General features: G+C 37.7%; 1 protein-coding gene across 1 annotated transcript in view; it reads left to right on the top strand.

The window, feature by feature from the left end:
• Positions 1–25,443, top strand: part of LOC126254716 (U3 small nucleolar RNA-associated protein 18 homolog) — an 86,759-nt gene that overhangs the window by 46,280 nt on the left and 15,036 nt on the right. The window contains exons 3-7 of the mRNA XM_049955334.1: positions 6,017–6,241; positions 6,600–6,783; positions 6,964–7,149; positions 10,065–10,262; positions 24,818–24,986. Coding sequence (XP_049811291.1) covers positions 6,017–6,241; positions 6,600–6,783; positions 6,964–7,149; positions 10,065–10,262; positions 24,818–24,986 — 962 coding nt within the window. The remainder of the gene's footprint in view (positions 1–6,016; positions 6,242–6,599; positions 6,784–6,963; positions 7,150–10,064; positions 10,263–24,817; positions 24,987–25,443) is intronic.

The raw sequence follows: 25,443 nt of genomic DNA, 5'->3' as shown, positions 1-25,443 counted from the left end.
TAAGAATTGACTGTATGCATGCACTCTCTTTCGGATGTTAAGGAACATATGTTTTGCCTGCACAACATGATGATTCAAACCATTGAGTACCATAACCAACACACACTGCCCACCAGATTTAAATAATAAGTGCAGCGCTGTTTGTATTAATCCTTCTGAAACTAAAACCGTAATTGCATTTATTTGCTTGCCCATGTAACAGGTTGAATCCAGAGTTATCAAAACTACATTTCATTCCAAATTTTTGAAGTATGCTCGCCATTGCTTGCGAACATTTTGTAGCTTTTGCATTTGCAATAACTTTCATTACCCTAACAAACAGCCTTTGAACTATACCATTGGCACTAATAAGTACTTTGTTCAGAACCATGAAAACACACTGTTATCTTATGTCTGTCGTTTTATTACAAAGAAATGAAACACACTCATCTTTCACAGTTTCTTTTAATCTTTCCTCCTCCTACTCCTCTTTAAAGATTCAAGGTACAGAACTGCTCCGCAGTCTTCCAGCTGAGAACAAGTCTCCAGCATCTTAAAAATGTCAGTAGACCTGATATTAAGAGTACTATTTAAAACCATGTAAGGAATTAAATTATTAGTCTTCTTGTATTTGAAATGAATTAGGGATCCAGCATTCATTACCAATACCTAAGTATCATGGAATGAGAAAAAGAGCATAACAACACAATTATTAAATTTTCATGGGGTACTGATATCAATTTAAAAAAGCTCCTGTTGGTATTTGATCTTAATTTGTGTCGCATGTATTGTACCTGTGGTTGCATTTGTGTACAATTGTTTTCAGTTCACTAATATTCATTTTGCTTTGCCTAATATCAGAATAATAACTAACATACTGAATAAGGAAAGTGTATTCAATTCGATTCCAGTTCCCATGTAAATGGAGTAAACAATATTGTGAGAAAATTTGGTTTGATTGCAGGACTTCTAATTGCCAACATAGTGGTCGCGTGTTGTTGCCGCTGATGCGCGCACATGTAAATACAGGGTTGACAACTTTAATACATCATTGCTAAACTTGATGCTGTAAACATTAGAAAATATGACACACAACAATTTGGTTACTTTGAGTAGGCCTCTCTATTTCTACATTTTAAGAGTCTTATTGCATGACAGTTGGCAGCACAGAAAAGTCCAAGCTTTCTGATTCACAAGAACTGTCTCATTCTTGCTATAAAGTAAGAATAGTTTTTGGAGTGGGAGGGTGGGTTCAAGGCAAGCATGAACGAATTCTCTTTCCTCCCAGCTACATTTCGTTACACAAAACCGCGTCTGTCATCTTTAATACCACTAAGAAAATTGCTAAACCCCCGCTCCGCAATCGAACTGGCATGAATATAAATTAAACTCATTGATTGGCGACTCCATGGAGTGTCCTGTGCACCACGACCAGATAATGGATATACTTAGAAGGAGAGACAGCATTGGTCGTATTTTTTTGTTTTATTAACCACAAAATCTATTTTCGGTCACTTAGTGACCATCCTCAGTGCTTGAAGTTAAAAGGAGAGACAGCATTGGTCGTATTTTTTTGTTTTATTAATCGCAAAATCGAATTTCAGTCACTTAGTGACCATTCTCAGCAAAATCGATTTTCAGTCACTTAGTGACCATTCTCAGTGCTGGAAGTTAAAAATTTTTAACTTCCAGCACTGAGGATGGTCACTAAGTGACCAAAAATCGATTTTGCAGTTAATAAAACAAAAAAATACGACCAATGCTGTTTCTCCTTCTAAGTATAATTAAACTCGTATTTCTTCCCCCTAAATAATGTGTAACATTACACAATGTTCATCCACTCTCTCAGCTTTGGATGATCAGCCTTTTCCAGTGGAATATTAGCCTTGATAAAAGCTTGAGTTATTGATAAAATGAATTCTTATTCGTCAGTTTTCACTTCTTTTGCTGCTGCATGGATGTGTGCGAGAGTTGTGTTTCAACACATGCTGTCATTAGCACATTCTCCTTGTCCACTTACAGGAAGAACTGTCTGTTAATATGTTTTAGGCATAAGTCCTTTCTCTGACACTAATTTTGCTGAAAGTTTTCTTCTTGAGCAAAAACTGTCACTCTTCAGTTAAAACTTCTGGGCCTCTCGGCCCCAAAGTTTTAACTGAAGAAGACGCTGGCCTTAAAAGCCTACATTGTATGAAAAAGCTGTCACTACCATACTAATAAAATGTAGCACAAAAACAAACCACAAAATGTAAGATTGAATGCACTGGCGATCAGCAACTATTTCCAACACACAATACACCTCCTGATCAAAGAATCAGCTGGATATTGTTGAATGTCTCACTTCCCTGTGTAAGAAAAGAAATTAACAATTTTCTATGTGATATGTCAGTATACATCAGAGTGGTGTAGAATCGATTGTCATCAGTGTTTGGATTTCATTGCCATAACTCAAATCAAATTTCTGCTGTTAACTTCAAATGATGTGATTCCATACAAGTTTTCTGAGCAAAATTTCATGAAAATTTCATGATTTCCAGCACTCTACATCCAGGAGTTCAGTTCTGTGTGACCGTAAAGGCATTTCCCATTTGCTGTCGCTCCCATGAGCCACCATGCCAAGTGTCAACTTAGTTTGTGTGAATGTTAATTAACACTAGTATTGCCTGTGGTCGAAACTCAACCAGTTGTGGCAGTGAATCTGATCTGTGATAGTAAACGTCGTGTATCTTAAAGTATTCTGAAATTTTAGCTGCAGAACTGATCCATGGCAAAGATTGCATTGTAGCTGTGTGTATTCTGAAATAATTCTGTTATTTCTCTTTAATTGTTTGATCATATCAAGGGCCTCTTTGAAACATTTCGTTGAAAAATAAATTTTGTTAATGCCGGCAAATTGACTTTTCCCTTATAACAACACAATGTGAATGGCATTGCATCGCATAAAGTCACCTCAGACGTGAAATAATTTGCATTACAAAATTTGCACTGTAAATTCATCAAACCACAGTTGCAGTTCTCAAAATTATTTGGAATTATGTTCAGTGCACATTTAAATGTATCTTTCAGAATGACAATAGAATTATCGTTATCAACATCTGCATTATTCCTATTACTTTCTCGACATAAACATTCTCTCTCTCTAGCTCTTTATCTTTCAGTCTGACCTGTTAATGTTTTTCTCTGAGGCATAGCATAAAACAAATGTAGTTGGTTCTGTTAACTCTTAGGCCAAAGTAAGTGAAAAAACGATGCTAACAAACTGTTTGTTGTCCACGACGGCCTCGTTACCATCTTTCATTTCCCACTGTTGACAACATTGATAACATAGCAGTTGTGGCATTGTAGTTGTCCGGTATGTCTGTTACTGAACTTCACGAAGCGTTAATTTTGTGTGTCCTTTTCTGCCACAGCATTTAATGGTTACATGTGATGGAGGATGGTAGAAATTTCAGAGACAAAGGAAAACATTTCTCGTGTGTGTGTGTGTGTGTGTGTGTGTGTGTGTGTGTGTGTGTGTGTGTGCGCGCGCGCACACACACATACACACACACACACACACACACACACACACACACACACACACACACGAGAAATGTTTTCCTTTGTCTCTGACATTGCTACCCTCTTCCTTTTATCTCTCGTTATGGATATGTATACATATGATTCTTTCTTTTGTGCACATTTATGGCAATGCTCCTTTCAACATTGGCCCCCATATATAATTAATTTTAAAAATCAGTACTTCAATTTTTGATGCTCACATATTAATATTATGATAATTAAAAGAAACAGATGCATTATCATTATGAATGTCAATATTGCTATTACTTTCTCTATGCAAAAATTGTGTCTGTCTAGTTGTGTCTTTCACTCTGACCCGTTAGCATTCTCCTTCTAGGAGTACCCTAAAACAAATAGTTTCTGCTTAGTAAGGGAAGTCTAAAGGTGTAGTTATTCAAAATGAAAAAAATGAAAAATTAGGAACTTACTTGAAATTTTCTGGTAATAGCAGGAAGTGACCACACAGTTATTCTTACAGAAAAGTAAGCAAAATAACGACACCAATATATGTTGTTTACAGACTTTGTTACTGTGATATGTATATGTTGACTGTCACTGTTGACAATCTCACTGACTTAATGTTGTCACATTGTAGCTTCCCAGTATAAATATTTTAACTGCAAATTAAGCATGTAAACATGAAAAACCCTAGAATGCAATTTCACAAAATGTTGTTACTTTTGTGTGTCGTTTCTACCGTAGCACCTGATTGGTGCACAAGGCAGAGGCTGGTAGCTCTTAAATGTTTGATGTACTGGTATTGGAGACCTGTGTTCAGATATTAATATTATGAGCTTTCAGTGCTGAGTGTTGTACTTCATTCATGACCCTGCTTATGGATTTGGACTTAATTATGATTGACAAGGACTTAATTATGATTGACAATATTTATATACTTGCTGTGGAAAATGGCTGTACCAGCAATCTTGAATATTTGTAGTTTTCTTTGTGACAGTGGCCTGGGAACTTATAATAAGATGAAACCTCGTTACATTTCACCATTTATCAGCAGGGCACAGTTTTTAACAGACTTGTGGGGTGTTACTTTTTTTTATTGCAGTCTCTTTCGCAGTTTAGCGATGATAACACGTGCATTTAGTTTTTCAAGTATGTTATCCAGTTTGTGGATTATCTATGTATAGTTGGGCATTTTTTAAAAAAATAAAAAAGAAACGTGAAGTATTCTGTTAAAATTATAACGAATATTTTCATTTAGAATACGCTATGAGTATTATGCATGGAACTCATGTTTTACCTCCAGAAGATGATGCAACTCCCAGTCCCATTGTGGGAAATTTGTGAAGTATTTAATTGTTGTTTCCAATTATATCTTGATGTACACATTCTGTGATCTGCCCTTGCAAAATATTTGTGACTCACTTAAAGCCAAGAGGAAAATAAAAGAAAAAGAAAAAAAGAAGATAGAAAAAAAAATTAGGTTTCTTCTGGGATAGTTTTCTTCAGCATTCTTGCTCTGCGCTGATGAGAAATGAAAGCATATTGTTAAACAGTGCCATAAAGAATGCATTGTTGGGTGTATTTTTTAGTTGCCAACAGATCTTAGTAATACTGCAGCTTCTGTGAATAAAACTTGGCAGTAAGTGTTATCCTGTATCACATTTCTTGTTGTCACTGAACCTACAGACGGTATCCACATGCTAGGAAGATGATAAAGCTATAGAAATGTTAGGAAATAGTGAATCTTCAGTAAAACTTGTTGAAGTTTGTGAGATGGGCATACAGACAGGGATAGACTTAAAGAAGAAAATGTTAAATTTTGCAAGCTAGGTTGATAACCAAGCCAACCCATGAAAGTGTAAGTGCCTTAAAGCATCAGCTTGCACAAAACTAAATCAGTTACTCAATCCACTTGTTGTTCTGGCAGAAGAGAGAGAAGGGGCATTCCTGTTCCCCGTCAGATGTTAATAAAGAAACGAGGAGAGTTCAGTGAAACTCATGAGATTGAAGGAAAATATGATAGTTTATCAGGATGGCTGACGTGATTTAAATGTCATTGAGGGATTCAGGAAAGTGCTGTTCAGGGTGAGAAACTTAATGCCAACAAATGCCTCTCCATTGTAGCCTTTCCCAATCAAAAACTCTTTGCTTTGTGAGGAAGGAACTAATAGCTCTAAAGGCTAGGAAGAGTTTCTTCACTTTTAAATGTGTTAAATGTGTACTGGTAGTGCTGGAACTTTGCCACTAGAAGATAACTGGCCAGCTATACTGTCTCTTTGTACTTTTTTTCCAAATGAATTTTTCTTTTGATACAGTTAATTGTTTTTTCATGTATGTGAGCACCCTCATCTCCCCCCTTCCTCCTCTCCCCTCAACTTCCTCTCTTTCTGTGCCTACCCCTTCTTCCTGGCTATCTTTATCTCTCAGCATTAAGCCAAATATGACTTTCTTTTTCCTGTCTTTCTTGGGGAGTTGAACTGCACTTATTTCACAATCTCTCTTTCAAACTTTCTTCCAGGCTGGAGAGACTTGTATTTGGAGACCCATCTGAAGTGATAGAGAATGTCAACCGATGGGAATCTGATGATGTATCTCGTGTATTAGAACAGGGTTCTGATCCTGAAGACTCTGGTGTTGATGAAGGGGATGATAGCCCAGACTCTGACAGCTCTCCAGCATCTGATACTCTTGCCTCACCTGAGAGACAACCTGCCTGGAATGATGATGAGGATAATGAGATATGGTAAGTACTACCATCAAATGACACAGAAATGTATTCTGCTAAACCAGTGGCCATCAGTGCACTTTGTGCTGTTCAGTTCATGTTGTTGTTATGTAAGTGGATTGTTAGAGCATCTGTTTGGAATAATTTCATGTTTCTTGTTGTAACAGAGAAATATTCTGAATAAAGTTAACTACGCATTCAGTTTATTTATTGACCTTGAATCATTTCTGCTTACTTTGTATAAATTACACTGTCTTCTTACATATATTTTATTTGTTTCCTTTTCATACACATTTGTATGGAAGTAGCTTTTAAATCTTACTGAATGACGCAATGACCTTCTTTGTACATGATCGTGTGTCTTTTTTTTTTATAGTGTCAAAGAAGCATTGGCAAGCCAAGGACGAAGGTTGGCAATACCAAGCACATCCTCAGATGAGTACACCCATGCTCTCAAACGAAAATTTGAATCAGTTATGGGTGTTCCTAAGTGGGCAGAACTGGGGAGATCAAATAAAATAAATGATACAGATGATGAATCAGATAATGAATTACTGCAGGTATTAAAATTATTGCATCTTTTAAAAAATATTATCTTTCAGTCCATACATACAACCACCTGACCATCTGTCTCTTGTTATTTCTTATCCTTCCATTCTCCCTTTATCCTTGTCTTTATTTGGACTTTGTGGAATTTTTCCTTTTTTAATGCAAATAAATTTACTTCATTTTCATTGCAGCATTGTGGGAACTTCCTTGCCAAAAAGTCATCTATATTACACCGGGGAACAATAGAACTGAAGCGACTGAAAGACCTAAATAGAGACACTTACAGTGAGGGGCCTGTAATTAAATCTGTACAGTTCCATCCGTCAGCAACTGTAGCTTTAGTTGCTGGTCTGTCTGGCGTTGCATCCCTTTTCCAGGTATGCCCATGTGTAGGTATGCTTGAAGAGTGGTTTTAAGAGATCAAGCACACAACTTCATTATTGTAAGAGCATTGATAAGACAGTTTAATGTTTATTTCCTTAATTTCCAATTCATTTACTGCCAACATTGATATTTGCCGAGTGTCTGTTAATGAAACATGGTAGCACTGAAAATGAAATAGATGCTAGTTGATTTGAACATTTCTCAAATATTCTGAATAGATAAAAAACCTTATAAAAATGTCATCAGACATAAGAGAATATAGTAAAATTACACTGACCTGTACGTGAATCAGCATGGGTTATATGCTGTGGTACAATGAAACAAATTTCAGTGAAAGTATTGTTTTATTAATTTTAATTCCAAAACAAAAAAATAAAAAAGGTTGTGAAGAACCTACCAGAAGAATTTGTCCACCAAATCTATGAAATGGTAGAATTGATGTACATACATAACCTTCTTGTGATGTTTCATCATTTGCTGTTTGGGACTGCTAAATACAACCTTCAGGCTATTAGATTGTGTAGTATCCCATTGTGGGTAATGCATGCACAAGCAGAGGAAAGTGCCAAGTTAGCCAAGATAATAAAACTTTATTACTATACTACTGGTCATTAAAATTACTACACCACAAAAATGACGTGCTACAGACGCGAAATTTAACCGACTGGAAGAAGATGCTGTGATATGCAAATGATTAGCTTTTCAGAGCATTCACACAAGGTTGGCGCTGGTGGCGACAACTACAACGTGCTGACATGTGGAAAGTTTCCAACCGATTTCTCATACGCAAACAGCAGTTCACCGGCGTTGCCTGGTGAAAAGTTGTTGTGATGTCTCGTGTAAGGAGGAGAAGTGCACACCATCACGTTTCCGACTTTGATAAAGGTCGGATTGTAGCCTATTGCGATTGCAGTTTATCGTATCGGGACATTGCTGCTCGCGTTGGTCGAGATCCAATGACTGTTGAGCAGAATATGGAATCGGTGGGTTCAGGAGGGTAATACGGAACGCCGTGCTGGATCGCAACGGCCTCGTATCACTAGCACTCGAGATGACAGGCATCTTATCCGCATGGCTGTAACAGATCGTGCAGCCACGTCTCGATCACTGAGTCAACAGATTGGGACATTTGCAAGACGACAACCATCTGCACGAACAGTTCGATGACGTTTGCAACGGCATGGACTATCAGCTCGAAGACCATGGCTGCGGTTACCCTTGACGCTGCATCACAGACAGGAGCGCCTGCGATGGTGTACTCAATGATGAACCTGGGTGCACAAATGGCAAAACGTCATTTTTTCGGATGAAGCCAGGTTCTGTTTACAGCATCGTGATGGTAGCATCAGTTTTTGGGGACATCGCGGTGAACGCACATTGGAAGCGTGTATTCGTCATCGCCATACTGTCGTGTCACCCGACATGGTGATATGAAGTGCCATTGGTTACACGTCTCGGTCACCTCTTGTTCGCATTGACGGCACTTTGAAAAGTGGCCGTTACATTTCAGATGTGTTAAGACCCGTAGCTGTACCCTTCATTCGATCCCTGAGAAACCCTACATATCAGCATGATAATGCACGACCGCATGTTGCAGGTCCAGTACGGGCCTTTCTGGATACAGAAAATGTTCGACTGCTGCCCTGGCCAGCACATTTTCCAGATCTCTCACCAATTGAAAACGTCTAGTCAATGGTGGCCGAGCAACTGGCTCGTCACAATATGCCAGTCACTACTCTTGATGAACTGTGGTATCGTGTTGAAGCTGCATGAGCAACTGTACCTGTACACGCCATCCAAGCTCTGTTTGACTCAATGCCCAGGCGTATCAAGGCTGTTACTACGGCCAGAGGTGGGTGTTCTGGATACTAATTTCTCAGGATCTATGCACCCAAATTGCGTGAAAATGTAATCATGTCAGTTCTAGTGTAATATATTTTTCCAATGAAAAACTGTTTATCATTTGCATTTCTTCTTGGTGTAGCAATTTCAATGGCCAGTAGTGTGTATAGAAAGCACACAATAATGTTAGCAACTGAAACACCTTCAGAGTCAAAGCAACATACAGATTTTCCTGATCTGATGAAGATTTGTCACAAACACTGCAACAGTTTTTGAATTTACAGAGTACATTGTCAGTCTCTACTGAGAAATAGTGCCATAGGCAGAGTCTTTATACACGGCACTGGTGAGGTCCCTAGTTTTACTGATAAGCACTGTGCTCTGATGAGTAGATTGGGTGCACTTCCGATATTGAGTTGATACATTGAGAGGTATGACTGTTGAGCTGTTGGGCAGCTTGCTATAAAGGGCAGCCCAGGCGGAGCAATATTGGAAAGTTGTTTGGTGTCGCGTAGCTCACGGACACAAGTTAGTGCTGGCTGTATATAGTGGATTTGGTACTCTCATAGTGCAGCGTGTGTCTCAAGCAAGATGAGCTACATCAACTTGCAGATATCTTGACTGAGTATCAACCCACAGCGCTCTGTTGTGTAGCATGTGACTGATTATAAGGCACCAGCTCGATGCTACATTCCTGTTCCTTTTGGAGAAAATGGCAGAGACATCTTGCTGTGTAGACAGTGGCTGTGCCGTAGTCTACGGCCAAGGATATGAGAGATTGTCCCCTATCCAGCAGTTAAAAATGTTCTCATTATTCCACATTTTAAGCAGAATAAAATATTGAAATGTGAGTAATTACTTTTATGATGAGTTGAAGAAGAAAAATATTTTCAACGGTGGGAAGTACTGTGATAGTTGGGGAACTATAATGATACGAAGCTTTTGATGAAACATTTTTAAATACCTTTTTAAGTGAATGAGAATGTTTAATATAATTTAGTTGTCTTGAAATTGCAGATACTTAACGATTTGTTACCATTGATACTTGCTTTTAATTTTGGTTCAGGTTGATGGCCATAACAATACAAAACTACAGTCAGTTCAGTTTGAGCGGTTTCCAATCCGCTGTTCTCATTTTACAATGGATGGAGAAAAATTTATTGTTGGTTCTCAGCATCATAGTCATTATTACAAGTATGACATGATAGCGGGAAAGAGTGTGTGTGTCAACTTGTCGCAAGGAGGTGATATTACAAATATGAAGGTAAATTTTTAATTTAACTTGAGCATAGCAATTATGACTGTAGCAAAGTTATCCAAAAGGCAATTAAATATCAAAAGAAATTAATTTAATACTTATGTGAAACTCTGAATTAGCTATTGTGTTAGTATGATGTGGTAGAGCTTTCTGTAGTAAATGTTGCTTAAGAGATGAATTGGGATAAATTCTAGGATACAAGGAGACTGTAAAAAGGGTCTATGACAGTAGAACAACAATAACAGAATGTGGATCAGGGACATTTAAATCTCATACAGTGACTTGGGGCAATGTTTTTTATGCTGCAGTTGATAAGAAATACTGAGTGCTTCATGGGTCACTGTTATCTTTCAACCCTCTACTAATAATTTGTGGAGAATTCATCAAATTATGAAACATTTCCCAACTTTCATGAAGTACTGTTTAATTTTCTGCTGGTGTATTGTGAAATTTGATTCCTAAGAAACATCTGAAATAGGCCATATTTTGGCAGCTTTGCTGTCAGTACTCTTCTGTACTCCACAATGGTTTTACTGAAATGATGCAAAATCTATCATATCAAATTTTAGACAGTCAGTATCTTCCAAAAATTTGTCAAATAAGTGAATTGGATTGGATGTGCTCAGCAGTGCATGAAGAGTTGTTAGGAAAATTTGTACAGTGTGTGCCTGTAACATTTTTAATCATACCAACTTTATAGCAATTTTAGTCAGGAAGATTGAGTCAAGTATGGGTGAAAGTGGTGTATATTAAATTTAAATTGTTTTCTTTTTCACAAATGTCTTGGTTGACCGATACTGATCTAGTTTTTAGAAACAAAATTTTCTTGTTATCTGTACATTAGTGGAAATTAAAGCACCTGACTTTTGGATTTAATCATAAGCAACATTACAGCGTATAGTACTTCATGCTAACTACCTGACTGTAGGAATGTTACAGTACTCCTACTGCAGCTGATTTAATAGTCAAGCTTTGCCCAGTAAAAATCACAAAATCTTATCTTATGTAACCAGCTCTATATACAAAGCTATATTTTTTATTGTTCAGCTTAAGCAACCAAATTGAATAGTTTGTGAGGTCTTTAGTGTAACAGTTAGTTGCTGGAGAAAGGTAGGATAGGTGCACATATTCCTGCATGCTTGCCACAAATTTTCTGTGTGCAACTCCACAATAGTGTGTTTCCAGCCTATTGTTTATCTGTTGAGTTTTACTTGATTCAGTGTTGTCCAACCTGCAATGACATTGATACAAAGTTTCTTCCGCGCCCTGTGTACCCAACGATCCCACATTGATGGCCTAAATCAGTGCTACAGAATAAGTGATTTACAATTGATAAGACGTGGGGTGCATTCATGTTGTGTAAAGTGGCCAAGAGGCAGACAGAAGTTTTAGAAAAGACTACTGTATTTACTCGAATCTAAGCCGCACTTTTTTTCCGGTTTTTGTAATAAAAATAACTGCCTGCGGCTTAGAATTGAGTGCAAAGTAAGCGGAAGTTCTGAAAAATGTTGGTAGGTGCCGCCACAAGTAACTTCTGCCGTCGAATATATGTAGCGCTAAACAGGGATGCTTTGCAGGCACAAAGATAAATACTGACACTAAAACCTCTGCGTTATCAAATAAATTAAAAGAGAAGGTAGAAGAATCTAAACATTAAGCCGTGTATTCTTTCGTGTTTGCTGCTATCTTGCTATCTCATTTAAATCCTGTCTGCCTAATAAACTATGAAACTAGAGTGAGACTACAGCAAACGCGGAAGAATAAACATATTATGTCATGTTTATATTCGTATTATTCTTATGCTGAATAGTGATACTGTCAGAAATGAAGCACGGCAACTGACAATATTTTTAAATCTAAAATGTCTCTAATTTCTATGCAGAATGTAATGTACTAAAGAGGCGTCTGCAAAGATTTTCAAACAGAGAAAAATGTTTGCTAAACTCTCATTCAGAACATCATCTATCATACGCAGTCTATCATTTGGTTCTTGTTGATCATTATCAAAGAAAGCAGCAGTGTAAGGAACAACAAATAGCAGTCTATTGCTTTTGTTTCACTTATGAGAACATTCCTCTCTTTTTTTATTGTAAGCGGCGGTAGCGCGCACAAAAGCGAGCCATGCCGCGAGCGGCTACAGGTCGTAAACACTCATTATCAGAAAGCGACAAACAATGCATGACACAGTACAATAATGCATTTTCAACTTCAAGTGACGTAAACACCTATAACAAAGAGAACGGCACTTATCAGATCAAAGCAAAATAAGAAATCGATTCAAACCAGACGAAGCAAAAAAGGAAGGGTAACCGTATAAATACGGACGGAGCGCCTGACACATAGCAATGGCTACTTGGTAAATCTTAACTGTTAAGCTTACGTCTCAAACCAAACTACTGTACCTGTATCTTCATCCTTTCGACCTAAATTGTCTCTCATGTTACAATGGACCAACTTTGCTTCGATTTGGAGGTGCGATCTAAAACTTTTCTCTACCCTTGAATTTCGAGTCTCATTTTTCAGGTAGAGCTTAGATTCGAGTAAATATGGTACATGTCTGTCTGTTCATCAGGTTATATTTCAAGCATACCACCCGTTAGCTTTCTGATTATTCATTGTCTCTTTGATTGGCAGTATAGGTTTAAAACAATAAAATAAAATTATTCAGTAGCTGTGAACTTGTTCCCTCTTTGCTTCACAACACATGAGCTGCATAGTTCTGTAACTATTGAAATAAATCTGTGTTTTTTATGACAGTCAGAATGTAATTTTATGCATGTGGGAAGAAAAGGGTGGTTTTGGAATACCAAGCAGTGTGGAGTTTTACCAAAAACTGATGGAATGAAAATTTTATCACATCGATACCACAATCAAGTCTAAATCTGTAGGCAGTGAAATACAGTACTTAGTTCTGGAAGCACATACATTATTGGCACCAATGTACAACCAGAACAGAACAGAACTGAACTCTTGGACGGAGAGTGCAGCTATTTTACAAACATAGGCTATTCCATAATATTTGTATTTATACAGATCCAATATTTCAGATAAACTAAATAACAAATAATCCCTGGTGGCCGGGTTTGAACCGGCAACCTGCAGCACACTAGACAGTGACTCTAATCACTATATTGCAATGAATACATCACAGCTCACAGAAATACCAAACCACAAGAAGTGTTCCCAATACATGTGAATATTGTTAGTGATCAACCTTAGACATATTCAGAGTTTGACACAATTGTTAAAAGCTATGTGGCTAATTATACATCCTATGAGGAGCTGGATGAAACGAGGACCAGAAAGCATTGAAATCATCAGGTATGGTCTTACTGTTTCCTCAAAAGACAGACTGATTGGGATTCACATTGTATTGGTAGCGGCAGACATGCATCTTTAATCGATTGAATTAGGAGTTGAATCAACATGTAAACAGTTTAGGCTAGTATAGTTACCATGGCCAGGATAAAAATTATTGTTGGGTTAGTCATAGTAGATTTATCTGGGGCCTCAGTTCATTTCTTGTAAAACTTATGCTCAAGACTACCGCAGCCACCTGCCTGAACATTGCCCTAGTGACAGAAGGGATGGATTACCTTATGTACTTCCGACAATTTCATACGCTACAACACTTACGTAAAGTATGTGTGACCTGTCAGAGTAGCTGAACTTCTCCCATGTATTGAATGCCAAACAATTATTTTCTCGCAGCCACTCTAATTTCTGTGCTCTGATATGCAGTGAACTGATGTATTCCAGTGCAGTGATTACTTTTGAATCTCATAGCAAGGTCGTTGTACAGCATTGGAAAAGTGATTTGTTCTATTGTTAACTTTATATCCTCAAATAACACCAGATAGACTAGAGCAGTGGTCAAACTGCAGCCAGTGGATCACATGCAGTCCCAATCAAGTGTTCGTGTGGCTCACAGTTCTCGGCCCTATTTTATGGTACTGTCAAACCTCGATAAAACGATGTTCGTGGGACCATGAAAATGATATTGTTATAGCAGGGTCACTGTTACAACATGGATTTTTTTTTTTTTTTTTTTTTTTTTTTTTTTTTTTTTTTTCAATTTTAATATTGACTACTACAGTACTGTACCTCAAAGGACAGTGTGTACGGTACTGTAGTGCTTTTTTTTCGTGAGAAATAACTTTATAAGACAAATAATGAACTTGTAAATATTGTCTTTATCACTTTCAGCACAATTGTTCCACTGGAATGTGGGGATTGAAGATGCTGTTTGCTGAATAGTTTCCAATTATCCTACTGGCCCCATCAGAGGAGATGGGCGTGCACATATCACATCATTGTCATTCTTACAATCTTCAACAGATAAATTACCCTTTAATACTTAGATAGTAGATTTTTTTGTGTATTCTTCAAACACCAGTGCCTCATCTTCCACTGACAAATATTCAAGTACTACGGTTTCGCCAGTTACTTCTGAATACATCCCAAGATCACATTGATCATCATCCTGCATTTTTTCATCCACCACAACATCAACATCTTCACTTTCAAAAATCTTTGCTTTTTCACCGGCAGCTCGCAATCACATTTCGCTCTGCTCTGTTCAAGCCTTCTACACATAGAGACTGTAGAAATTGTGATTTTTTTCATCCCAAGTTTTCAGTCACATGTTGGATTAGTTGTGAACAGTACTTTGTCGGTAAGTTCTTAAGTATCCCTTTGTCATGTGGCTGAAAGATCAAAGTACAGTTTGGGGAGGAAGCAGCATAATTCTGCATTCTTCAGTGCTGGCATATTGTTATACTCACTGCAGTTATCCACCAGCAACACAATTTTCTTATTTTTCCATGCTTTGCAAATTGTATTGTAATTGACTGCAATGAAAGAAATCATATTTAGAACAATGGAAAAAAATACGAAATTAAAGTACTGTACAGTATGTACACTTCATGCATGCTCATAACAGTACAGCTGAAGATGCTGAATCAACTTATAAAGTAAAGGAAGGTAAAATAAAATGTCTGTAATCTTACCTGGTAAGCTTCTTACCTTTTTTAAACCTCGGGGATTTGTTGATCATCTGATCACCAGTGTTTTCAGCTGATGTGTTGCTGCAGAGAAGGATCATTTTGTGTACCTCAGATTGTTTCCTGCCGTTACATTTTCGTCTCTAAACTCCGTCATCTTCTGATAAAACAATCCCATGTAATCTGCATTGTACATGTTTTCAGGACTGTATTTTCCCACCATTTAACATGTGAGATTTTTCCGCTAACATTTTGAATCACCTTTAGATGTTTTAGAATTTAAAGAATGTAGCTAACATTGATTGTGCAATCCTCGACGTGTTTATCTGTTTCGTTCCATTATCTATGTCTTTTAAAACCTCCATTTTTGTCTCTAATCTTATCCTTTCCTGAGTTCAAACTATTGTCCAAATATTGTTAACTATGTCCAAAGAGTATTTGCATCAACTTAAAACCACTGACAGATTGCAAAAATAATGTAAATAAACTGCGTATGAGCCCAACAAAACACTTCTGACTACAAGCTCAACAACGTACAGGTTAAAACTGTTAACTCTGATTCAAATACAGGAGCTCTATGACACTTTTCTATTTTCTGCTCAGCACAGCTCACCTGCAACCATAGGCTATTTGCTACTTGCTTACCATCAGCACAGAGTATGTAGCAAATCTTCTGAAAGTACGGTGTAGAACATCAAGAGACTTAACAAACAATAGGTACCATTATGATCAGATTCTTAGAAGCAGAAAATAGTAATAGCCCCAAAACATTACCTTCATTATAACGAGGTGATGAAGTAATTTTAGCATCATTGTAATGAGGGATAATTAACACAGTACATATAGGCAGTCAGTCGGGATCATCTAAAATTACCTCTGTATCTGGGTTTACATTGTATGGAGGTTTTACTGTAATATGTATCTAGCAACTAACAACTGAATCGAGAAATGTCATTCAGTGTTAAGAACATTTTAAGTTTGCAGTTTCACTGCTCAGAAGCAAATAAAAATACTCACAGAAGCGGTAATATATTAAGATATGCTTAATTTTAATTGATGTTGGAGAATGTGGCCATGAGCTAAGTAAAGTTGGCTGCACACTTCAGGGGCAGAAGGATAAGTAATGTGGCCACTGTGGAATTGGAGGATGTGAGAGCAAGAGTGTTTTATTGTCTTCCTGTACTGACAACTCACGAGCATGTTTGACTTGAACCAATCAGATGCTGTGGTATAAATTTGTACACGGAAGTTACCTGATTTCATGAATGAACATCACAGAGGCTGTCATCTGTAAATGTTGTAGTTATTTGTAGCAAGGGACATTAAATTAATAAAGGCTGTTGTAGTAAAATGTAGTGAGTAGGAAAAACTGGCATTTAAATCATTTATCAATTTTTTTCCATGCCTTATATTCAGTTGTGCATTTAAATTTAAGTACAAATACTATTACTAATCAAAGTCTTTCGCACTTGCAGTAAAACCAACAACATTTCACTGTGCAACTATAGTGCCAGAACTGTTAGATCACTTGAGGGGGGACCACAGTCAGCACACAGTGTTCCGAATGGTTCCTGTCAGTATGAGGCGGCCAGTGCCCAATTTATCGCTCCCTTACTATTAACTAGACTATTGAGACCTCCTAACTCACTAATGTATGTAGGTTACTAATTAAGATGGTGGTCATCACATATACAACCTTAGGTGCCGCCCCAAAATCTCAATATTGGCTCTTGAGCAAAAAAGTGTGATGATCATTGATCTAGAGCAGCTGTTGGCAAGTGATCTCAGGTAGGGTACGAAAACTTTCGAAAATTTTTATCAGTGTTAAACAAAAATAACACATTTATTTTAGTTTTCACTTGCAAAATAATACAAAATACAATAGATAGGCATAATTATATTCAGTGGAAGAAATCACATTTGTGATCTTGAGTCAGTTTTTTTTATACTTATTTTCATGCCGGAAGCAGCTTACATGAAGAATTCTTCAAGATGGGCATCTGTTAATCTTGAGCGATATTGGTTCTTCAGAAAATTAATTGTTGAAAATGAAGTTTCACAAAAATATATGGAGCCAAATGTGGTAGCCAGATAAATGACTAATTTTTAGCAATTTCCATATTTGTCTGGAACATGTGTATCGTCCACACAGAGTGCCGTGGCCGGTAGATGAACAGATGACAGGGCACACGTGGGGAGAATGGTAGTGGTGGGGGTTATGGGCAGGCATTGTAGGGGAAATGCAAAGCACTGGAAGGGAAGTGCCATTCTAAACTGAAACCTACGCTCACATTTTCTGTAAATGTTAAGTGTAGTCCCTTCACGCCCACACGTGCATGGTGACCATTCGAAAAGATCTGCTGTCACCTCTGCTTTTGTTAGTATCTAAAAATAATTCCACGGAAAATGCAGCGATTTATTTTCGCCTGGCTTGTTAGCCATTTGTACCTTTCAGAGAAGCGTCGAGTGACGAATTTTGAGTAAAACCTCGCATTCCTCTGGATGACATGTCCAAATTTGCTTCTGTTGCCAAAACACAGCAGAGTCTATACTGTCTCACCTTGCTACCATGTTGTGCAGACACAATTGTGGGAGAATTCTGAAAAGGTGATTTATTAATTTTCTTGAGTGAGGAACTGAGGAAAAAGAAAGTCGGTAACTTACGAAATAGCGATGTTGTCACATATGTTGTTCCAAAACCCATAGCATTCCTCGTTTCACTGGCTATCGATGGCCATTAAAAATTATGCTCTTTCACCAAAAACGTGAGTCCGCAGCTCGTAGTCTAGTGGCTAGCGTTGCTGCCTCTGGATCATGACATCCCAGGTTCTATTCCCAGCTGGGTTGGGGATTTTCTCTGCCTGGGAACTGGGTGTTTCCGTTGTCCTCATCATTTCACCATCATTCGTGACAGTGGCTAGACTGGACTGCGAAAAAAAAAAAAAAAAAGAAGAAGAAAGAAATGGGCTGTATAAATATCGGGAATTTGTACAGGCACTGATGACAATGCAGTTGAGTGCCCTCCAAATCATCATCATCATCGTCGTCATCACCGAAAAAGTGTGCAATTACTCCAATAACATGGTAGATAATGAAGTTTTACGTAATAATGATATGGTAAAATACTCTCCTCTTTGCGTGCTATCATGAACCAAAATCTCATTTCGATATCTGAAACTGTTTATAAAATATGAGGAATATTGTTATATTTCACTATGGCTTTATTGCTGGTGCTGTGCGATCGCAAATGAGGGTGTTACATCAGATCAGTTTTCATGAGATTGGTGACAGATAGGTACCTCTACCCAAGTCTAATGAAAAATTCAATATGTGAGCCAAATTTCATATGCAACAACATATTACCTAATTGCACCAAACACAAAGTCATAGCAACCTCTATTTTTCACTGCACACTTTTATGAATTTCTCACATTGTGTTTCTTTCACAGAAATATCACAAAACTATAACCATCAATGAAATAATGGGCACATCATCATGAACCTGATATACAAAGCTATAAGTAAAGCAAAAATGAAATACTTTTACCAAATAGTTTCTGTAAAATCATTTGAGAAAGATTGCAGGGCGCACACCTCAATTCTGACATCTCTCACCGGCCGAAAGGTGGTAAACATTTATCGGCCTCCTCTTCTGAACAAACAAATGAACTCACCCAGTGCATTGGATGAAAACTGGTCACTGCGCATCGGCCACAGTATTCTGTATGAGCTATACACCATAATTCTGCAGTGGACACAGTTTTAAATGTTTACGAGGGAAGGTGTTTCTTTTGAGTCCATTATCTCCATTTGGAGTAAAGACTTTAAAATGCAGAACTCAGTACATTCTGCCACTGGAGAAACTTCAAAAGGCGATACCAAAAATCACACCACCTCCTCTCTGTTTGTGAAGTCTTGGAATCTTGCTGAAAATCCCTTCCTAAGATCTGACAAAATTTGAAAATACTACAACGTCCATTTCAAAATTATTTTTATATTAAAGAATTGTTGAAAAGTGAATAAATTCTTGACTTGCAATGTGTTTTTCAAAGATGTCCAGTTTTTTTGTATTCCTTTTTTTCCTGAACTTTTTAATTTTCTTTTTCCATCAAACAATTGACATATTTCTTCTGCTACTCAAAGTTGTTCACATTTACCTACTTCTTGCCTATATTTGTCTGTCCCACTAATGTGATTACCCTTTTTATGGATGTTCATTCCTACTGAACTCAGCTACCTACCATGGTTACCATTATCATAAAATCTATAACCTCAGAGAACTTTGAATGCAAACAATTATTCCGCAGTAATTTAAAAGTCCACTTCTTTGTACATTTACTCTTCCTGGTGATTTTCTTAAACTTCAGCTTGTTCCTCATCATTGATAAATCATGATCTTAGTGTATACCTGCTCCTGGATGTGCCTTGCAAACCAATATCTGATTGCAGAATTAGTGTCTCATTGCGATGCAACTGCAAAAAGTGATCTCTTCATTGGCACAAATTCCTTTTTAGTTCTCTGTTCAGATCCCTTAGAAGAGATTGACATGAAGGAGATGAACACTAGAACAGGATTGAAAAATCAATGCTAGCATCAAAGTGTGGGCTGTCATAAGTCTGATTGAGACAGAGAAGGAAGAAAATCTGAAAAGAGATGTGACATCATCCAATGAAGCAATAATGCTGAACGGCTTATGTGATAAGCTTTCAGGTGGAATCCAGAATGAGTTACCACGTGAAATAATACTTCATTTAAAGAAATGCATTATGGTAATGTCATCTACTACTCCATTATCTGTGAACAAGCTCTTACATTTACAATCAAGATAAATAAGTGAGAAATCCTGTGTTGAAGAGAGAATGTTTTCCAGGTGCCACAGTGAAGGGAGTAGTTCAGTTTGTCATGAGACTGGAGTGTCATCAAACCTTGTACTGGCCCCATACTGGCCACTTTTATAAGTGGTGTTCGTACCGCATACTTCAGGATCATGTTAAGATTTTGGGCACCCAACACTTGAGAAACTCCACCTAGATGGTTGTGCAAACACTGGATTTTCACATGATGCAGTGCCATGAGTGTAAGAGGACTGTTCAAAAAGTATTCGACTTCATTTTTTGCTGTCGAGAGCAACAGTGGTATCAGGAGGCTTGTGTTATTTATATTTGTAAGCATATGTAGTACGCGTGCCTGACTTTTCTCACGACTGCAGAAACAACCAGTTGATGGCCTGCCGTTGACATGTGAACACGTGTAAGTGGTAATCATTGGATTTTGCTTAGTCTGCAAAATGACAGCAAAAATGGAACAACATTATTGCATCAAATATTATTTTAAGCTTGGCGAATCTCGAGTTGACACAGTCCACAAGTTTTGGCAAGTGTTTGGGGATGAAGCAATAGGTACAGCACAGATAAGAAAGAGGAACAACTACTTTAAATATGGCTGCTCATCAGTGAACAGTGAAGCATGTTCAGGATGGCCTCAACATCTGCAAATGAGGTGGTTATTGACCACTAAGGACCCTGATGATGCAATCACAATCTGAGAACTTGCAGATGAGGTTAGAATTAGTGTTTGATCCATTCATTCCATTGTCGACCTCAGGAGGATCTCAGCACAATTTGAGCCAAAGTTGCTAGCAACTGAGCAGAAGCAGCTTCATTCAGAGATTGTAAAGGATATGCTGCATACTATGAACAGTAATCTCAACTTTAACACGGTGATCACTGGTGTGATGAGTCCTGCATTTATGGGTACAAAAACAAAGTTCGAGTCATTGCAATGAAAGCGTCCATTGTCCTCGATACCCAAAAAAATGTGGCTGGCCCACAACAATTTGAAAGTCATGCTGACTGCCTTTTTTGACTCCAGTGGTGTAGTTCATCACAAGTATGTTACTAATTTCAATAAGAAGTACTACCAGGAGGATCTTGTTTCACCTTTGTGAAGCAGTAAGATGCAAATGGTCAGGCTTGTGGGCTGCAGGCAGTTGTACCTTCACCACGATAACACACACACTTGTCATTCTCAAGTAATGTAGAGTTTTTTGACCAAACATAACATTGCTGTGATTTGCCAGCCTCCCTATTCCCTGACTTCTGTCCTTTCCCTAAACTAGAAGAGATCTGAAAGGGACCAGATTTCAGAACAGGAAGACATTATGCAGAATTCCACAGAGCAGCTGCACACCATACCAAAAGAGGCTTTCCAGCTATGCATCCAACGCCCGCAGCAGTATTGGGAGAGGTGTTTAGAAGCTGATGGGGAATTCTTTGAAGGTGACTAGTGTCAAACAACTGTGTGTGAATGGAGACTGATTTTACAAATAGAAGTCAGATACTTTTTGAACAGTTCTCTTACCACAAATATTTCAGATCTTGGTGAACTTCGTCACTACAGTTAATTGCCAAGGGCAACAGTACATTGATGACAGGGGTCACTATCAACTGTCACAAAGTTAAGAACAGATAGTATGGCTGAAATCACTTGGACAGAAAGTAATCACACCATCATTCACAAAGGGGTACAAAAGCCTCTACATGTGTGGCTATGCTAAATAATGAGAAAAGGTTGTGAACTTAGGAATTGCAGTATATGCCACTGTAAAGGTATGGCAAATGATACAGGAACGTACTGTCCCATCATGAGTATCTGCTTGCACTTGTATAGCAACATGGGGGTGACCTGTACCTCCAACCAGCCAATGCACTGGTTTGTTGTTTCTGTATAGTAATACTTGACACAAATGAGGGTGCTTCTGTGGCATCACACATACCCTACTGAGTATATCTTGGACACTACCAAACAAAAAGTGTCATGATTTGGACATGGTCTATTTCATTTGTTCTGTCATTAGAATATGCCATGTGAAGTAATGTATCTGAACTCCTTGCACTATAGTGAGCATCTCACAAATTTCACCAAATTTTCATGATCACTTGAAACATGTAATTTATGGTAGAGAATGAGGAAACTGTGTGAGCATGGCACAAATTAAGTTAGATTCGGTGGGGTTACACTGTTGTGGTGTGCCGCAGTGATCCTGAGAATCATGCTGCAGCTATCCTTAGAATCAAGCCAGAGTGAACTAATAGAATGTATATGGCTCAATTGAAACAAATAGCAGAAAATAAAATATATTCCATTATTAACATTGTTGTAATCCAACAGTTGGTCTGGTTGCTTTGGTTTTAAAATATCAGCAAGCATAGAGACAAAAGTTCTGGGAACAGATAAGACAGAAATAGCTCTTCTTCTTCTTCTTCTTCTTCTTCTTCTTCCTCCTGTTTTTACAGTAATGATTGTAAATGGGAGTGAGGTATGCAATAAAATCAAAAGGTCACTGAAAACAAATCACCATTCAGCCATTTCATTTAGAGTTTTCAAGAACTGTAAATTAAAAATCGTTGATCTTCTCAAGTTATAGAAATGGCTCCCTGTGAGGTGCACGACACTCTTCTTGCTAGTCTTCTTCCCTCAGATTTTCAAGTCGAAATTCAGAATTTGTTTACAGATGTGTATGTGATTCAGTTGAAGTTGATACTTCACATTATCATGTTTTTATTTTTTAGTTACTGCCATTTCTTAGTGTGTGTTTGTTTTAATTTTAGAAATAACAAAAGGTCCCTTTTCCTTCAGCATCACTCAAATTCCACAGCTCACATTACGAGCATCACTAGGAAGGAGAACAAACAACAAATATAATCATTAATGTCCTTTATCACAGGTGACAGCTTTAATCTAAACTTATATGAGGCTTGAGTGTCAGCTAAAGCACCTTGGAACCTGCTAAAGAACATACTTTTAAGGGCTTCCTGGAAAATATCAGCAGCCACAGTATACCAGATGAGTAGACATTGTGCAGAAATGATTTGAAACACATTGCTGATATTAAAACAGCCTTTGGTGACAACTATATTTGGCTTTCAGTCGATGAAACTGCTGGCAGCTATGGCAGATTTATAGCTAATGTAGTGGGGAAATTATATTCTGTGGCACCAGGGAAACCCCACCTGCTCCAGTATAGAAGCTGAGGCCTAGTACTGTGGCCCTCACTGTCATGAATGCCCTTTGCATCCTATGGCCAGGAGAAGATAGGGACGAGAAATTATTGCTGTTGGTGACAGATTGTGCTGCCTGTATGTTAAAGGTGGGAGCAACGGTGAAAGAATTCTATCCCAGTAGAATTCTTTCTGTATGATCAATTGGGCATGGCTAACACTCTGGATTTGCTCATTCGAGCTTGTTTGGATGAGGTGGTGCCGCAGTGTGCCATTTGTAACTTTGCCGCTTTGTTTTTGGGTTGGGTAACATTCTTTCATCCTTCAACACTTGGCGAATCATGGCCGTCTCCATACCAGATTTCCCTAATCCAATACAAAATTTGGTGATGTACCGCTGTTCAGTTGTTCGCTGCATTTTGCACTTGCACTGTGTCACTCAACTGAGCTATACTAAAAACATGATCTCACCTGAAAAAATGCTAACAGGCATCTGGCAAACGTGGTATGTGTTGAAGGTCACGCCCCCCACATCGAACAAGCATGGTGCGAAGTACTGTCACATAAGGAAAAAATTGTTCCTGATAGGTGGTATACAGGCTCTGTATTGCGCCAAACACTACTAAAAAAACAAAGAGGCAGTAGACACTTTAGATCTAGTGAATCAGCTTTTATTGAGAAAGCGAAGATAGCCCTTAAGAATAACAAGAATGTTGCATCCTTGGCATTTTTAAGAGCTCGCTTCCAACATCTCCTTGTTGCAGTTCAACACCTAGTGGCCACACATCTACCACTGAAAAATACTGTAAATGTGAGCTCCGAGCTGCAGATCTATGTTGGAGAAATACCTGGTTCAGAGGTTACAGCATGTGTCACTAAATATTCTTCTGAGGAATCTGTGATATGAGTAAATGGAAAGTGTTCACCATTATTCAGGGGAAAAGTTCAAAGGTGGATTGTATTAAGGGCCATGAGCAATTGTTTCATTGAAATGTGCACCATTAACCTCTTGTACAAAAATGCACTGGGACACAATGGAAATAAGTTCCACTTTACAAGACTGTGGTTAATGGTGTACTGCAATACCAAAATGTAATACAAAATTTCATGGTAATTGTAGCATTAGGGAACGGGTCGTGCTGATATATGGAAGAGTTAATTTTTTTATTTTCAACAAAGAACTAGAATAACTCGGTTAAAATTACAATAAAATTTTGTATGTCAATATCTGTTCATTTCTTTTCTTTTTCTTTGATGGTCTCCAGAAAGACTAAAATAGTTTGTTTAAACGTAAAAGGGAATATTCTGAAAAAATAAAGAACTAAAATCTATTTTGTAAAAATCTGTGTCCTAGTTATGAGCAAAATGGGTAGTACCTATAAAGCTGATTTGATGCACATTTATTTCATAAAACCCTTAATAGTTTCTCTGAGTTAAGCAACAGCCAAAAAGCTTTAGTTATGTTAATATTAAGTTTGTATCAGTATTCACATTGGTTTGTGCAGTATGTCTGAATTACAAAATTTTTTGAATTTCAACATTTTTTTTATTTTTCAGAACTTTGAAATGTCACCAGATGGACATCTTATAGCTGTCAGTGGGAAATTTGGCAATATTCATTTTCTTTCTGCCCACACAGATGAATATCTTTTCACATTGAAAATGAATGGAGAAGTCACGTCAATCGCATTTAGTGCAGATGGGTCACGGTTGTTTTCTCATGGCGGTATGATTCAGTTTGTGTAACATTATTGTTACCACTGTCCTGTTGTAATATTTAGTAATTATAAAAGCAAGAGCTCATTATACTTGTTTATGACTCAATTAGTAATCTTAATATTATGGTGATGAATATATTGCAAAGTGTTACTAAAAATTTCATACCTTTTGAATTATACACTGCCTTATCTATGTTATATTGGCAGCTTTAAACTTAGTGTGATCAAATTTGTTCCTTTTTAGCTAGTAATTTTGGAGGCAATGCATGGGAACAGTGTGTGTGATGCTGAGAGATATTACAAATGTGAGAGATGTTATGAGAAGAATCTTTTATTGACGCAGTATTCCAAAGAAATGTACTGTCCGGTAACAAAGAAGTTTGAATACAGTGTCAGTTGTGAAAATAAATCTTCTATCAGTGTACTTGCATTCATAAGTCTGGTGGGGAAAGGAGGGGCCCAAGG

The sequence above is a fragment of the Schistocerca nitens genome, chromosome 1, assembly GCF_023898315.1.
Source record: "Schistocerca nitens isolate TAMUIC-IGC-003100 chromosome 1, iqSchNite1.1, whole genome shotgun sequence".
NCBI classification, from domain to species: Eukaryota; Metazoa; Arthropoda; class Insecta; order Orthoptera; family Acrididae; genus Schistocerca; species Schistocerca nitens.
This window is presented reverse-complemented; position numbering and strand designations above follow the sequence as displayed.